The sequence below is a fragment of the Magnolia sinica genome, chromosome 4 (genome assembly GCF_029962835.1).
Source record: "Magnolia sinica isolate HGM2019 chromosome 4, MsV1, whole genome shotgun sequence".
NCBI classification, from domain to species: domain Eukaryota; kingdom Viridiplantae; phylum Streptophyta; class Magnoliopsida; order Magnoliales; family Magnoliaceae; genus Magnolia; species Magnolia sinica.
Genome location: NC_080576.1, coordinates 21,070,456 through 21,089,026, shown reverse-complemented (window position 1 = coordinate 21,089,026; position 18,571 = coordinate 21,070,456). Strand labels below are relative to the sequence as shown.

Below are 18,571 nucleotides of genomic sequence, written 5' to 3'. Positions count from 1 at the left end.
AGAGAAACATTTAAGAGGAAGAAAGAGAGATAGGGAGAAGAATTCTCCTGCCTCAACTCACTCGGGTCGAGCTGATTTAATCCGAGTCTAGGGTTTACTGGGCATTTTAAGAGGCTAACTTCATAAGAGAAGAGGAGAGAAAGGTAGAAAGGAAAGAGAAGAAAAGAAAAGAAGAGGAGGAAGTTGTAGAATCAGCTGAGCCGACTCGACGAGTCAAACGACTCACTGAGTCAAACGACTCACTGAGTCAACTCAGCGAGTCGGTGGCCCGTTCAATCAGATTCTCATCCATAAGGACGAAGAACATTAGCATAATGGATGGTAATCATCTGATGTTATATCATGCAAATGTTTTATCAATACAAGCCAAGGGAACCTAATCGAATCGTGAGAAATACGATTGAGTTAAGGCATGCTGAAATCAAACCAAACCATAGTCCAACGTCTACCTCTGTTTATCTCACACTCAGATCAGGTAGGTGATCAGTCTTGATTGGAAATTTTATAATTTGTATTGTATATAAACTTAAACGATCGTGGTGATTTCATTTAGATTTTGCCTAGGATGTAGTGCATGTGTAGATTCTACACTTTACATATGGTCGTATTGTTCTTAAATTGTAGATGTGGATATTTCGACTCTACGTATGCTTGATAAAATCCTCGTACTTGAACGCATTGTTACATGATTGTATGAATGCGGTTAGAGTTAATTAAAACCTCAAATCATTGGACCAATTATTCAATGATTGTCGGTGGGATGCGACACATGTTATATATTTAGTTTTATGAAAGGACTTGATGAATTGATACGACTGCTGCCTGGTGTCATTCCCGAAAGGATCAGTACGATATGGGTGCTCTGCCCAGGGTCATTTCTGAAAAGATCGGCAGGAGTGCTCTGTCCTGGGTGATTCCTTAAAAGATATGCACACACATGTGCTCTACCCCGGACTTTTGTTCCTAAAAGTTGTACACTAGTAGTCATACTCTGAAAGGATCAACCCCAATACTCTGCCATGGGACGTCTCCTAAAAGGATCAGCACAAACGGGCGACTTTTCTAGTTTTACATTTGAATATTTCCAAGAGAGTTGATTTAGATCAAATTGTTCATACATGCTCATGAATGACAAGATGATTATGTGAAACAATGATTTTGATAAGTGCATCATTTTATGAGATATGTTGAGCTTATATTTGTTACTATTGTGAAACTTTCAACTTGGGATTGATGTGAACATATTGAGTTGTCAAACTCATGGTACTTTAACACGAGGTCAGGGGTTCAAGTACTCACAGGTGGTGAAATCCCACTATGGGGTGAGTGTGGGTGTGTGTAAAAAAAAAAAAAAAAACTCACGGTGTTTTAACCATTTCATGATTTGAATATTATAGAGATGCAGATGGCTACTATTAGTGCTTCGAGTATTGGGTGTAGCCAACTCCTCATTGCTATTTTGTTCCCCATGTATTAGGACTTGTACGAATTTATTTACATTTGTAATAAGGATCTATGAATCCTAGATTATATTTTCTTTATATTTAAGATTGGTTAACGTTGTCAAGCTCTTTTAGGGACATGGGTTTGGAGGTTCGGGATGGAAAAAAGAAAATCTATGGAGAGAGGTGGTAAAAAAGAAGTATGGGGTTCAAGTAGGAGGGTGGTGGACAAGGGAAATCAGTAGCAATGTTGATGCATTAGTTTATGAAGAATCTGGACTTTTCTTGGGAAATGGGAAGGACATCCGCTTTTGGGAGAATGTCTGTTTGGGTGAAAAGGCACTATAAGAAGTTTTTCCAAGATTAACGAGCATATACGTGGAGGCAAATATATTGGTGGCATGTTGTTTCTCTTTCTCAGGTAGAAAAGTGATTTGGGTTCCCCCATGTTGTAGGAATTTGTCAGACGAAGAGATGAAAGATTTGGCCAGGCTTCTAGAGCTTCTATGTAGTGTGAAATCGTCAGTGGGAGTTAGGGATGAGATGGTGTGGGCCAAAGAAAAAACCAAGCATTTCACTGTAAAGTTAGGGTATAGAGTTCTAAGTGGGTCATCAGAGGGGGGTGATCCTAGGCCCACAGCTCTGGTATGTCGTTAAGGTGTCCCTCCCAAAATGATGTCTTTGGCATGGGAAGGAACAAGGAGGTGCTCATGGTCAACAATCTATGCAATAAAGGAATAGTGATTCCAAATGTTTGTGTACTGTGCTATCGAAGCGAGAGGAGTTGGTAGTTCATGTTTTTGTCCATTGCCCATTTGTGAAAGGAATTTGGGACGACTCCCAAGTCCCAAAGTGTCGGCTTTGGTATGGCTGGTGGGAATGAATAAGGTGCTCACGGTTAACAATCTACATAAGGGGGGATCGTGCTTTCAAATGTTTGCGTAATGTGCTTTTGAAGCGAGGAGTTGACAATTCATATGTGAAAGGAGTTTGGGACAATTTTTTTAAAAATATATTTGGGGTGTAATGGGTCATGCCGATTTCAATAGAGAGTTTGCTAGCCTGGCATGGAGGCTGTTTCTGTAAAGTTGGCAAGGCAATTCGAAGACTAGCAATGTTGGTCAGTATGTGGTTTATATGGGGAGAAGGAATAATCACTGCTTCAGGAATAGGTGTGGGAGGGCATCGAAAGTGTTCAATGGGGGACGAGTATTGAAGGTGTTCAATAGAGCAAAATTAAATGCAATGAAATAGGCAATAACGTCAAATGTATTAGGCAAAAGTTTTTTTTTTTTTTTTTCCCTCTTTCATGGTCTTGAGTTGTAATTCTTTAGGAGTCGTTTGGCACCGTGGATTGGAGGGGATTTGACGGGGTTTCAAATCCCCTGGTTGTTTGGCAGCATAAAGTAACTGGGGGTTTCAAATCCCCTCTTTAAGGGGGTTTGCAATCCACGGTGAGAGCTTGGATTACACCTAAAATCATTTCAATAGTTGCAGGTGCAACAAGTGTGTCACTATACACTATCATTCTATTGGGCACATGGCCCACTAATGATGATCAGCACCGTCCAAACATTGTCCATGTAAATCAACAGTTAAAAATCGTTGGTTAGTTACTCAGACATGATCTTGTGCTTGTGGCCCATCCGAGACTTGTAATTTCATCATTTTCAGGCAAAGCATATATTTCAGCAGGCTTATCACAGGTATTGTGTCAAAAATTACATATCTCACTAATTAGAGATATTAAAGTTGATTTAGTAATTAAATTCAAACCCCTGTAAATATACCATGCATAGGTACTTTTGGATTAAAGTTGATTAGCACTCTAGGGTGCCAAACACACCGGGAGGATTTCAAATCCAAGGGGTTCCAAATCCACGCTCCCAAACAGGCCCTTAGGCTTCAGGATCTTCTTAATAAAATTATCATCTTTAAAAAAAGAACGTTATCATGTGAAAGGAATTTGGGATAAAAATTTTAATCTATTTGGGGCATCATGGGTCATACCGATTTCAATAGAGAGTTGGCAATTCATATATGAAAGGAATTCGCGATACTTTTTTTAAATCTATTTGGGTGTCATGGGTCATGCCGATTTCAATATAGTTTGCTAGCCTGGCATGGAGGCAATTTGTGTAAAGTTGGTACGACAATCCAGAGACTGGCTATGTTGGTCGGTATGTGGTTTATATGGGTTGAAGGAATAAACATTGCTTCAGGAATAAGTGCGGGAGGGTATCAAAGGTGTTTGATGCAGGAGGGATATTAAACGTGTTCAATAGAGCAAAATTAAGTGTAATGAAATCGGCAATAATGTTAGATGTATTATGCAAAAGTTTTGTTAGTTTCTTGTTTTATGGTCTTGTGTTGTAATTCCTTAGGCCTCAGGCTCTTCTTAATAAAATTATCATCTTTCAAAAAAGAAAGCTATCAAATCACTTCAATTATTTCCCAAAACACTTGGAAGAAAGCCATGGGAAACCATATGTCCTCGGCACCTTGGCTCTACCCAAAGCATTCACAACTGCCTTGATTTTCTCGTCGAAAACTAGTTTTTCTAGAAATGCAGCCTCTTCTTCTAGATTTTTTTTTTTTTTTAAAGCTAGATTATCCAGCATCGGGCTGCGCCCAACTTTTACTCGATAGGAGGTCCTTGTGGAACTAAACAATAGTGTCACCAAGGTATTCTGTATTGGTAACGGTGGTCGTATAGGCCATCACTGTTACCACCTGTATCGGTTGGATTTTTTATTTTTTATTTTTTGGCCCAAAAAAATATAGAAAATATCTAAAAAGACCCAAATAATCTAAATAGTCCAAATATGTATTCATTTTTTTATTTTATTTTTAATTTTTTATGGTTTTTGTTTTGAACATGTTTATGGTAGTATTCTTTGGTGAGAGTGTTGTATCAGGCCGCCTGATGAAATTTATGAACTTGATAGACTAAAATTGATCTGGCCCACAATTCATGCAAGTTATAGCATTCATCAAACTGATGCATATCCCTAAGCATTTGACATCATTTCCCCAAAGAAATTTTAAGGAAAAAATTGAAATTAAATTCGAATGAATCATGCCGCCAATTAGGGGGGGTCATGCAAGTTATCGCACCCATTCATATCCTTAATCATTTGACATCATTTCCCCCAATAAATTTTAAGAAAAAAAATTGAAATTAAATTTGGATGAATGGTATCACCGATTTGGGGCCGAATTAGGGGACCGCTCGTGCTTCAAATTCGTGTAATCTATAGGCACTCGTCCCACTAATGTAATTAGGCCCAAATCGATGGACATTTATGGGATGGTGAAGAATGAAAAATATCCAATGGTCCCAATTGATGCAATTGGCCCTAACTTATGCTTGTTTCATCATCCTATATCAGATAATTTGACATTTATTGGACGATGAAAAAAAATTCCAATGGTCTTATTTCAACAAACAAGTGTCCACAAATCAATGGTTAATATCATTCACACAATCTGATTTAGGATTTTGACTTAATAATGGTGGGCCCCCCATTTTAATGGATTTAGTTTAATTTAATAAAGTAGACAAATTTCATGTGATGTATGTGTTGTATATCCACGTCGTCCATCAATTTTTCCAGCTCATTTTAGTGCATGATCCCAAAAATGAAGCAAATCCAAATCTTAAGTGGACCACACATTACGGATTGAATGCCCACCATTAAAAACTTCTTGGGGTCACAAGTTTTGAATCAAGCTAATATTTGTGTTTTCCCTTCATCCAGGTCTATGTGACCTTATCAACAGGTTAGATGGCAAATAAAGATTATAGTGGGCCCTAAGATGTTTTTTATGGTGTGCATTCAATCTTTTTCATATGGTGTGGTCCGCTTGAGATTTGGATATGCTTCATTTTAGGGACCATGCCCTAAACGAGCTGGAAAACTAATGGATGATGTGGATATCCAACATATACATCAAGATGGCTCCACAATCAAGGAAACACATGCATGTGCACTTAGCATTACATGCTATCAGAGTATTTTTAAAAAAAAAAAAAAAAATTCAAAAATTGGTTGTGAAAGGGCTACGTATGCAATTTCTTTTAAAACTGAGAGGGGGGAAAGAAGAAAGGGAGAGAGAGAGAGAGAGAGAGAGAGAGAGAGAGAGAGAGAGGTGGCAACACAATAGATGAGAAGCACGTATTATTATTATTATTATTAATCTTTTTGTTTTTAAAAGGTATGTATTTTTTTTATTACTTTTTTTTCGTTCCCCCATCACAAGGTAATAGTCAGACCGTAGCGTTTTCATTTTTCTCCCCCACCCTGCTTTGGACCCGTATCGCATGACGACTTTGGGTGTCACACACCTTAGATTTTTCCTCAACCCTAACCCATCCACCATCACACTGGGAATCTTATTGTTCCTTGCCTTGACACTTGCAATGCCATGAAAGAATTCTATATTCTTATCTCCTTCTTTAAGCCTCATGGTTCTTGACTACAACCACTATTTAGGGCCTGTTTGGATTGTAAGTTGTGTTACTTAAAAGCTACTTATGCCTCAAATAGCTTATCTTGGTTTTTAAATCTCTTCCATTAATCTCTCTTTTTCCTCTTCCAATTTTTACTTGTTCATGTAGGATCCACCTTTAATATCCACTGTTCATCATGTGGGGTCAACCTTTAATGCGGATAGTCCACGTCTTCAATGTGAACCGTCCATCATGTGGGGCCTACCTTTAATGTGGATCATCCACCCTGTGAGGCCCACCTTCAATGTGGATTATCCATCATAAGGCGCCTACCTTTGATTTGGGTCATCCATCATGCTGAACAATGGATTTGGATTGTCCATCATGCAAGGCCTACCTTTAATCTGGACCATCCATCATGTGGGACCTACCTTGGATGCGGGCTATTCATCATTAGGGCCCCACCTCTAATGTGGGTCGTCCATCATATGGGACCTGCCTTGGATGTGGGCCTTCATCATTAGGGGCTCACATTTAATGTGGGCCCACCATCAATGTCCATTGCCCATCATGTGGAGTCCACTTTAAAGTGGCTTGTCCATCCGAGGCTCGCCTCGGATGTTCACCATTCATCATTAGGTGCAATCCTTTGATATGGACAACCCATTATGTAAGTCATCCATCATGTGGGGTCCACCTTCAATGCCTACCACCCATCATGTGGAGCGTCCATTGTGTAAGCCCCACCTTTGAAGTGGGTCATCTATCATGCAGGGCTGCCTTGGATGTGAGCCATTCATCGTTAGGGATCAACCTTTAATGTGGACTGTCCATTATGCGGGACACTTTCCATGTCCACTGCCATCATGTGGAGCCTACCTTTAATGTGGATGGTCCATCATTTGGGCCTCACCCTCAATATGGTTCGTCCACCATGTGGAGATATGAGAGAGAAAGAGAGAGTATATAAGTAAAAAGACAAAAAAATAATAACAATAATTCTTATAGCTATAAGCAACTTTAAGGTGTCAAGTAACTTTTAGAGAAGAGATTAGCAAACTGATTTTTGATAGATAAGTGATTTGCTGCTATAAGCAAAAAAAGCTACTGATCAAAGTTTATCTAAACAGACCCTTGGATTTCTCTTCCTTCAACCAGCCTTTGTACTCTAACAACTGCTTCTCTCTCATAGCTTTTTCCTTGTCCAATAACTTCACCCCCTTTCTTTAATATCAAAGGCTTGAATGTCGACACTACTTCCTAGTTCCTTAAAACCTCATTCTTTCATAGGTTACTCTTTTAAGAAGTTAAAGAAAAAGAACAAAGCCCACGCGACCCTCCACCGTGAAGGATGACCACCAATTCTTCACCAAATCAGGAAACTCCTCCACTTCTAACCACAAAAGCTCGAATCTAAACGGTTGTGGACCCCAATCTTCTCTTCAACTTCCAGAAAAATCGGACAGTGATCATAAATGGACAGCAGGAGGCTACTCTGTTTCACAAGAGGAAACTTTTCCACCCACTTGGAGGAGACCAAAAACCAATCAAGCTTGGACTTGACGATCCATTATTGCCTTTTAGACTATGTAAAAAGTAACATCCCCCATTGGGATATCCACAAGCTCATTTTTAACCTAATATGATAATTCCCTCATGCTTTGAGTAATGCGACCACCATTCGACTTCTCAAAAGAGAACTTGAAGACATTAAAATCAGCCCCCTAGCACTAAGGGGGTCACCATATATGACAAATTGAGTCCAACTCTTCCCACAACAGAGCATGCCAACCTGGAGAATTCGAATTGTACACCGTTGCGAAAACCCATATGAAACCCAAAGCCAAATCCCTCGGAAGCACAAATATATATATATATATATATATATTTATATATAAACTAACTATACCATTCTTCTCAAACCCAATCATTGGTATTTCAAATCACCATTATAACTCATGCAATCCCTACCGTGTTAAGAAAAAAAAAAAGACTGCAATCACCACCATGAACACTTTTTAGAGGTTGAATATCCAACACTTATGTCAGTAGATCATCAACAAGAAGCATACTTGCACTTACAGGGTTTCAGACATCTGAACGCCACAACCAATCCCACTTACTTGGCTTTCCACTCACAGTAGCCACTCTTCTGCACCTAGTTCAAACTGTACCACAAGACCCAAAAGTAACTTTTTTTTACTTGTGATAGCAAATAAGTTACTTTGAGTAAACACTTCTTTAAAAGTAACTTGACACCTTAAAGTTGCTTATAACATCTCTCTCTCTCTCTCTCTCTCTCTCTCTCTCTCTCTCTCTCTCTCTCCATGATAAACAGTCCATATCAAAGGTGGCCTTGCATGGATGGTCCACATCAAAGGTGGGCCCCACATAAAGGGCGGTCCACATCAAAGGTCCGCCCCTAATGACGAATGGCTCACATCCAAGGCAAGCCTCGCATGATTGACGACCTATGAAGGTGGGGAACACAAAATGGACAATCCACATCAAAGGTGAGCTCCACAAGATGGGCAGTGGACATTGAAGGTGGACCCCACATGATGGATGACCCAGATCAAGGTAGGCCCCACATAATGGACGATCCACGTCACAAGTCAACCCCTAATCATGGACATACCACAGCCAAGGCAGGCCCACCATGATGTATGGCCCACATCGAAAGTAGGGCCCCATGATGGATAGTCCACATCAAAGGTGGGCTCCACATGATGGTGGTGGATATTGACGGTGGGCCCCAAATGATGGATGACCCAAGGTGAGCCCACGAGGAGAGTCCACAACGAAGGTCGGTCCCTAATGATGAATGGCCCACATCCAAGGTGAGCCCCACATGATGGATAGCCCACATCCAAGGTGGGCCTCGCAAGGTGCATGGTGGACATTGAAGGTAGGCCCCGCATGATGGACGGTTCCATTGAAGACATGGCCAAGATGGGACCAACATTATGAACAGTCCACATCAAAGGTTGGCCCTACATGACAGACGGTGGATATTAAGGGTGGACCAAACAAACTTGAGGGTTGGTAAGTACTTGTGTTGGAAACCAAACATACGTTTCTATGTTTTGGTTGGTAAGTATGTTGGTTACCAAACATACTTATCTACTGAATAAGTAGAAACCAGGATAAGCTACTTGAGGTATAAGTAGCTACTGTAAAGCAACTTACGATCCAAATGAGCCACAGCCAAACCCACTTCCTTGGCTTCCACTCAAAGTGACTATTCTTCTACGCCTTGTTCGAACCACACCACAGGACCCCCACCCCTCACTGAAGAAGAAATGCTCCCACCGTGGAGCTCTTCTCGAGTCCATGGTGAAGCTGAATTAGGAAGTGCAAGCTCCGAAATCTACCCCTGGTCGTTCCTCGTATCCCCGCAGCTTATCTCCAGACTTTTTGTCCAACATGTCATGCGCACCATGGATTTTAATATTGATTTTCGAGTGCATCTCACTTGGGAACCAAAACCATGACTTGCACCAATTTGGTCCAATCCTGTGTTAGTATCGTGATTCAGTTGCATTTTGGTCTAAAACTGATATGACTCGCACAACATTTCAAGCCCTGACATGTATCCAACACGTACGTCTAACAAAGTTATTTTTTAAAGACACGGCAGACCCTTGTTGCATAGCATAGTTACCTATGAAGTTGGTAATAGAAAGCTTCGAAAAAAAAAGAAGAAGGTTAGCCTCCCGGAAGAAAAGCTACCTTCAGCTTGGTGGCAGGATTACTCTTATTAAATCTACCCTCTCAATCTTACTGTTTCCTATTTCTTGTTATGCAACCCCAGTTGGAGTGGCAAAAAAAAAACTGGAAATAATTCAACAGGATTTTCTTTGGGAGGGAAGAAACTAGTAGAAGAAGATTCACCTGGTGAACTAGAAATAAATCCAGGAAAAAAAAAAACTAAAGGGGCCACACCAAAGAGAACTGGAGCTTTTTATATAAACGGTGGTGGTGCTTCGATGTGGAAAGAGATGCTCTTGGAGACGGATCATTTTCGACAAGTATGGGTTGGATAACAAGGGGTGGAATCCAAAATGTATCTAGGGGAAGGACAAATCAGATGTGCGGGGAGCTATTTGTAGACTGGGTGACAGAAATAATCGGTGCTGCAATGTTCTGTATTGAAAATCCATACAGGGTGAAGTGCAAAGAGGTGCTTACATTAAAGACTGCAGGGAAGTCCTGGGGAAGTTGGTTTGAAATATAGTTTTTCAGAAGAGACTCGAAGGAGATTGAGATAACTAGCCTCACTGATATTTTGGGGGGTGCTGGAAACATTGAAGATGCCAAATGATTCAGATTATATAGTCGTGTGGAAGTGGATTGCATCTGGGAAGGTCACTTCAGTCATGTAGCGAATCCTGCAAGGATGGGTGTCATTGTTTATGACAACAATGGGAGGAAAGCGTATTTTCATAGCCTGTGCAAGCTATATCCGTCCTTCAGGCAACAGCTGCGGTGCGGTGCTCAGGAGGGAATTAGGCTGATCAAGGTGCAGTTCAAGGGAAGCTCATCAGCATTGAGGGTGTCTCAAAAGAGATCGTTAGTTAGGCAAACAGGGAAGCTGCCCCTCCTGTTTATCTGCTTTTCTGTTTTCGGGAAACCACCACTCTAGCTAGAAGGTTAAACATTTCGTTTCACCTTACAGCATCTTGTTTAGCTGTATCTGGGGCCAAGCAGTCCTTTCTTTGTATTGGGGATTCCTTTCCCCAAAAAAGAAGAAGAAGAACATGTAAATTGTCAGAAATGGATACGGGACGGATGTGGTGACTTCAGGACACCTATACATCCTTACAAAATATAAACGACAAAACATCCACACATAAAGATACCCAAAATGAGGCAATAAGTAGGGAGAATAAATATAGCCTTGTCTAACCCTGTCATCATACCTCTAGTCCTTTTAGATTTCAGTAATGGATAAAGGTTTAATGGAATAAAACCTTAAAGAGCAGAAAGCAAATATTAACATGCTTTCTATCATAGTGGAATACCTTAAGTGCAGGAACAAGCTTCTTAGGCTCAATAAGCGCAATTTTACCCAGACACTCGGCTACTACATTGCGGACTCCCTCCTCATCACTTTCACAATGGTTAAATAGCAAATTCAGTATCTTTTCGATATTTGTATCCTGAAACTCAGCCTGTCCAGCCTTATCAAGAGAGTGCCTCGCTATAACCTGCAAGGAGGTAAAGGAAATAACATTAACGGATTCAGATAGTATGTGAGAACATAGAAGTTCAATCCCTAAAAGATTTCCAAAAGCAAGCAAACAAACCTCTTTCAAAGAATGTAGTAAAAGGTACTGCTTCTTCTGCTGGTTATCAATTTGGTCCAAGATAAAAGGCAGGTACTTGGATAGATTGCCAACAGCAATATTTCCCAGGGCATAAGAGGCTGCTGATTTAATCTCTTCGAAAGGAGATTGGAAAGACTCAATAACGATATTCTCAATGTGCGCATGCAAGCTTAGATCTTTCCTTCTTCCAATTTCCCCCAGGCATAACAAGGCCAAGTGTTGTTTAGCCTGAAAAGAAATGAGAAACAATTAATGCATCAATGTGAATCTAACCAACTCCAAAGGTTCTCAAGAACCATGGTTATGTTTTTTCTCTACATATATAAGGGCAGTGCATAAGAAAATTTACATGACGTGAAAAAAAAAAAAAAACTAGTCACAAGGCCAAGAATAGGAGACTGCTGCATCTCAACTTTTGCCTGTCCAAAGGACCCTGTATCGAATATACATACATATTGACATGGGTAGGGAAATCTGACACTCAATGATATGGAGCATGAATTAAGCATTTTCACCGGCCACATACGCCAAATTACATGCTTTGAAAAATGGATATATCAAGTTATGTGCACCACATATAACATAGTAATTACATTAAATGATATATTATCATTTGCAATGCAATTGAGGAGCAGTCTCTTAAATTGACCACAGCACAAAGTCAGAAGCCACCTCTTTTTTTTTTTTTTTTTTGAAAGATGGCGAAATTTTATTAAAGAAAGAGAACCCCCAAAATAAGGAGCTAAGGCCGGAGAATTACAGCCCAAGCAGGGCTAGAATATTACAATTGTCCACAGCTTTTAAGCCGGATGCCACTTTTGGATGTACCATTCAGTGGTATGACAGGCCTTACTATCATTCAAATCAGTGCATGATTCTCATCGGTCAGTACAATTGGCATGCCACCATGCTCTCATTAATGCTTATTTTCAATCTTAGCATGTCCCACAGCTGGATGATCTAATTCATAACTATTTCAGTTCAATGTAGTTTGTTGTCAACTGTTGACTTTCAACTAAGTCCTCATAAGCAACAGTTTGGATGGTGAAGGTCATGGTTATAAATGGTGCCTTCCAAGTGTCTTGCCTTGAGACCGAAACCATACAAGTTGCCCCGATTCGGTTGGACTTATTATAACCTGGTTTGGTTTTGGGAGTCATCCAATGACTCATTTTGTTCTACACTGGTACTAGAAGATGTTTAAAACTACGGTGAGGATCAGTATGGCCATGTGCAATCACATGAGCGATTATGCATAATGGGCCTCATATCACATGTGGTGATGGCTTGTGCCATCTGCAAAGTGTGCCAACGCATATTGTAGTATGCGATGGTTATGCAATTGCATATTGCTGAATGCAATGGGATCAGTGTTTTAAATAGCGGTAGCGTGTAGCGTAAGCTACACAATACTTCTATCTTTTAATTTAAAAAGAAAAAAAGAAAAGAAAAAGAAAATTATGATAAATAGTAAGAAAAAAGAAAAATATATAAATGTCACATGGACCCCACGAATGTGGGCCATGCCATACACACACACAGTGGCCCTCACGCATGTGGGTCATGCCACACACACACCACAGTGGACTCCACGCATGTGGGCCATGGCATAAAACACCACAGAGGAACCCACACATGTGGGCCGTGGCATAGAACACCACGGTGGACCCCACGCATGTGTCCCACGTGATGGTTGGATGGGTCAAATCCATGCCATACACACACAACCCCCATATATGAGAACCAAGCTCCTAAAAAGAAGAAAAAAATGAAAAAACAACCACAACTTTTTAGCATAAATGAAAAGAAAGCTCATTAGCAATGACTAAAGGGCCAAAACATACCTTAAATAGAGATGCAATCAACTGAAAAGTGGATTTTTGGGAGCTACGTGTCCATACGGCTGCGAAAAGAGAGAAACGTGATTTCTCTCTTGTTTCGGCTTCAATGCTCCTGAAAATCCACCAAGAAGATGCTTTTGTAGGTCCGATTGAACGCCAAAAATCCGATCTTCAAGGGGCCTTTTGATAGATTAGAATCAAAGCTTCAAAATGGCAGCAACTACAGCTGTTGCAGCACTAAGATAGGGCTATTCGAAAGCCCTATTTCGATGGTTTTGAGGTTTTTTTTATATATAAAAAAAACTTCTTATAATATGAGTCTCTCACCATCTACTCAAAGGGAAAAAGTCTCATCCACCATCATTTTAAAACAAATTTTTAAGTAACATAATAAAATAGAACTTTTATTTTAAAAATCATACCATAGTCCTGAGGCATACGCGACATACGCTACATGCTACTTATGTGTAGCGTATGATACAACCCTTATAGCATACGGTATTGCGAATATACACTATTTCATACGCTACGTAGCGTTTTTTTATACGCTACGCTATGTATCGTACGCTACATGCTACGCTACAGTGGTATTCAATACACTAGATGGGATGAATACCAATAGTCAGATATCTGAAAGTCGGACCCTTTTTTATTTATTTTTTATTTCGTTTTTTGATACTTTTTGCCTATAAAAAGACTTTAAGACTCAAGACAAGAATGATAATTGCCTGATCAACTTGAGTTTCAGCCAATCCAAGTAGTAATGATGACATTGATTGGGCAGCCCATGTGGTTCAACATGTTCCATTGTGTTTGAGAAGGACATTAACATGCATTGAGCAATGTTAAGAGGACCTTATAGATACTAATAAAAAAGATATCCTCATCTACATTTTTTTAGTAATGAAAACCTATAAGAAACCAAATGGAGGATAAAACGGCCCATACACGGCTCTATCAAAAAACCTCTTCCGAGTTCTAAGCACTCCACCTTGTTATATACTAATCAGTGTATTGAATAGCGATGTACCGTAGCGTGTAGCGTAGCGTATAAATAATGCTACGTAGCATATGAAATAGCTTATATCTACAATAGTGTACACTACAAGGGCTGTATCGTACATTACACGTAGGTAGCGTGTAGCGTACATCGCGTACGCCTCAAGACCATGGTATGATTTTTAAGATGAAAGTTCTGTTTTCTTATGTTAGTTAAAAATTTGTTTTAAAATGATGGTGGCTGAGACTTTTTCTCTTTGAGTAGATGGTGAGAGACTCATATTATAAGAGTTTTAAATTAAAAAAAAAAAAAACACTCAAAACCATCGAAATAGGGATTTCGAACAGCCCTATCTCAGTGCCGTAGCCACTGTAGTTGTTGTCATTTTGAAACTTAGATGCCAATTTATTAAAAGGCCCCTTGAAGATCGAATTTTTGGCGTTCAATCGGACATACAAGAGCATCTTCTTGCTGGATTTTCAGGAGTATTGAAGCCCAAAAAAGGGAGAAATCGCGTTTCCCTATCTTCGCAGCTGCATGGACACATAGCTCCCAAAAATCTATTTTTAGTTGATTAAATCTCTATTTAAGGTATGTTTTGGCCCTTTAATCATTGCTAATGAGTTTTCTTTTTATTTATGTTGAAAAGTTGTGGTCATTTTTTCATTTTTTCAATTTTTTTCCTTTTTATGAGATCGGTTTTCATGTGTGGGGGATGTGGTGTGTATGGCATGGATTTGACCCATTCAACCATCACGTGGGACACATGCATGGGGTCCATTGTGGTGTTCTATGCCACGGCCCACATGTGTGGGGTCCTCTGTGGTGTTTTATGCCATGAGCCACATGCGCAGCCATGGCCCACATGTGTGGGGTCCACTGTGGTGTGTGTATGGCAAGGCTCACATGCGTGGGGTCCATGTGACATTTATACAATTTTCTTTTTTCTTACTATTTATTGTATTTTTCTCTCTTTTTTTAAAATTAAAAAATAGAAGAACTGTGTAGCTTATGCTACACTATTTCTCTACGGAGGGTTGAACGCTAGGCAACACGCTACTGATATTTAAAACATTGATACTAATAAAAAAGATATTCTCATCCTACATTTTTTTATCAGTAAATGATAATCTATAAGAAACCAAATGGAAGAGAAAACAGCCCATATACAGAACAAGAATGGGATGATGAGAAATCATCTTAAAAGCCTAGAACCTCACGATCCTTCAAAGTCATCTTTACAAAGGCTTTTAAACATAGCCCCTCGATCACCTTTCTTCAAGATTTATGGAAAACCTCTTCCAAGTTCTTAGGATTCCACCTTGTTATTAAATGCTCAATTATTTTGTTCTTTCCAGTTCACCTAGAAGGGCCAGCCCCTTCTTTTTCTTTTTCTTTTCTTTTTTTGAAAGGCAACAAAGGAAAAACATTTATTAAGAGTGTTGAGATGGCGCAAAAGCTACAATGCAAAAGAGAAAACATAACATCCATAAAAAGACATAGAACAATTTGTCAACCCATCTACACAAGAAGCCCACTTTGCTACATTTAACAAAGCCCAACTAAGGACCCACCCCTTTGAGTTGCTCTCATTTTGGAAACACCTCCCTCCCTCCCGGTTTTGCCCAAAGACGGGCCAGCAGGAATAACCTCCAAAAAAGCCGTAACTTGCTTCTAAATGCCCAAAAACCCCTTTTCTTCCATGCTTATCCCAATCCCAAGCTTCAAAGAATTCAGTAGTTGACCCTGGAATTAGACAAACCATCACAAAAAGATCAAAGGATCTCCTCCATATCTCCATCGCAAAGGCACAAGTAATAAAAGGACAATTGGAATAGGTACTGAAAAATGTACGGTTTGTATATCAAATAATTAAAAGGACAATAAGTGATGCGGACACCAGCGCATTCAAGGTGTACCAACGAAGAAAGCGTCAACCACAAGTGCCGTCCTTGTGGATAGGCGACTATTGAGGAGCTGAAGACCTTTCACATGTGATTGGACATATAGAAGACCCCACTCAGGGAAGACACATGTGAAGGAAGATTGGAGAAAGAAGACCGAGCGCCCAAACTTTCCCGTACTTATGTTATTTGCGCGTTTTTGACTTAGTTAGGGGTCTTTTAGTAATTTTATATCTTTATTTGCTTATTCTAAGGGTATTTTAGTAATTTTATGTCTTTATTTGCTTATTTAAGTGGGCTAAAGCCCTAAACTCGAATTTTAACTATTGATTAATGAAAAGCAAACCCTTTGGTTGCCTCCTTCCTCTCTTCTCTCTAATGGTGCTTCTTCTCTTCCCTTGATCTTCTTCTTCTAATTTCTTCTTGTGCCCCTCCAACTTCTTCAAGGTAATAATTTTCTTCATTCTATTTTCCAGTTTTGGCTAATCCTTCTTCGATCAAAATCTTGAAAACCGATCTAAACCCTGAACCCCCAAATTCTCAAATCTCTAATCCGAGAAACTTCTTGGTTCTTCGGACTAGTGATCTTCGTTGATCGATTAGGTGTGACCATGCAAGATCGGGAGGTCTCATCCCTCGCCGGATCCAACCTAAGTAGTAATTGAATTCCATAATCCATGGTTGTGGTGATGGCCCGCTCCATTGCATGTTTCCTTTATGATTTTCTCCGTTATGATGATTACTGTTAGAATTTTAGATCATTTATTCCTTTTATTTCCACTGTTTAATTATGTCCATGAGCATGCATCATAATTAGGGCTGTCCTGCGTCAATAAGCATACTAGAAATCTTATTGAGTAAATCCTACTAATTGTATCACTGGGAACAAAAAGGTAATGTCAATCAATAATAGACTTTTTCTAAGACATTATAATCAATAATAGAGTTGAAAATAGCATAACTATACTAGAAAAGAAAACCTTACAGAATTGATAATGCTATCATCTCTGAGAATGCCTGTAAGCATTTCCACTGTAGGTGCACACTTCTGATCCCCAGCAGCAAGGCAAAGAACAGCCACACATTGGGCCACAGAGTACAGAGCCTGCTTTGCGAGTCCACCAGATTGGCCGGATGGTTTGGCACTCGAAAGAAGAGAATCTAATAAGACATCAAAGGTTGTATTTGCTGAACTAACTAAGCAAGCAAAAAAGTTTTGTAACGCCTGCAGCATTAAAAAAAAAAAAGTAGTTTCAGTGGATGCTTAAGGCAAGTGAAAGCAGACAACAACTGCAAACTTGAATGCATTACTTGAAGGGCTTGACCCTGCAACAAAGAGCTTCTGACTAATATGAGAGCTTGAGGGAGAACTTTATATCTAACAGTCAAACCAACATTCTGGTTTGACTTCTTGTCAGCCATCAAAGTGCAGCAAAGTTCCAAAGCCAGAGCCGTCATATGCAAGTCAGAATCACTGCAAAAATGAAGCAACGACAGAGGGCATCATATAATCATGCCAAAATCCCAAAGAATTCGTACTTGTATTACACTACTGAAATAGCATTGCTAAGACCAAAGATGTGATTAGAAGAGAGAAGCACCTTATAAGTGCTGAAAGCTCCACAATAATTACTTCATAAGCAGATGAACCAATTCTGTCACCGTACGCAACAACTAGGGAATTCAGTGTCCCCAATGTTGCCTGTCTCAATGCCCGGTTGGCCTATTTTAAAATAAACAAGAGTGGGACAAGGTGCAGTTGGATGCTTTTACAATAAGTCATTGGAAAATAAAATGTTATTGGAGGTTATCCATTCAATTAATGCAGAACAGATGCTATGTGTACCTTCCTCAGGAATGCCGTTAACTCTGAAAAAACATGCTCCAATACGCATGATAGATCTATCTTAAGTCGTGAACTAGCAATGACAGCAAATGCCTGGATGGGACAATTTCGATGTTAAAAAAGGCAGCCAGAATAATGAGATATCAAACATTGGAACACCTCAAAATGTCAATATAACAAAAAGCAGCAGGCAGTTGCCATGCGAATGTGTTAGCTAGCTGAATTCCAGGACTTCATAGTTACAGATGATGAGTGCAGGCATGCAAAGAAATTGGGAGTTCAGGTGCCACGAATTCAGATTCTGGTACAATGTAGCACTTGCAGGTGCTTATTTGTGGAAAAATATAAAACAATGTATGATATATAAATAATACTCAAACTTAGAAATTTGAAAGCCAATAGTGCTGAGCAAACTGTTATTGCACATACAGTACACGTGCATCCATGCATGATAACTGGAACCATCTCAACCACTTTAAACAGCAGTAGGGCACATGCTCGTGGGTGCCTCTTGTGTGTGCAAAAGTTGTAAGTTATATGCATATACAATATAAATGTGCATGCATGACTGGGTACAGAAACCAACACAACCACCTACAACAACAAAAGTATCTGCAGGTACCAGCGAGCCCATCTTATTCCAGTTGGTAGCTGATTGCTTAAAACAGGTCTCCAGTACAATGATACAGAACTACTAATTTGGAAGATTGACTGAAAAAAAAATTACTGAGAAAGGAAACTGAAAATACTGTGAA

The 18,571-nt window shown here is 39.7% G+C and overlaps 1 protein-coding gene across 2 annotated transcripts in view; it reads right to left on the bottom strand.

Moving 5' to 3' along the window:
• The window catches only part of LOC131242725 (cullin-associated NEDD8-dissociated protein 1), a 62,798-nt gene that overhangs the window by 8,675 nt on the left and 35,552 nt on the right, over positions 1–18,571 (bottom strand). For both annotated transcript variants that reach the window (XM_058241554.1, XM_058241555.1), the window contains exons 18-23: positions 17,817–17,909; positions 17,572–17,693; positions 17,282–17,444; positions 16,956–17,195; positions 11,205–11,453; positions 10,920–11,105 (exon numbers count right to left, since the gene is read on the bottom strand). In XM_058241554.1, coding sequence (XP_058097537.1) covers positions 10,920–11,105; positions 11,205–11,453; positions 16,956–17,195; positions 17,282–17,444; positions 17,572–17,693; positions 17,817–17,909 — 1,053 coding nt within the window. The remainder of the gene's footprint in view (positions 1–10,919; positions 11,106–11,204; positions 11,454–16,955; positions 17,196–17,281; positions 17,445–17,571; positions 17,694–17,816; positions 17,910–18,571) is intronic.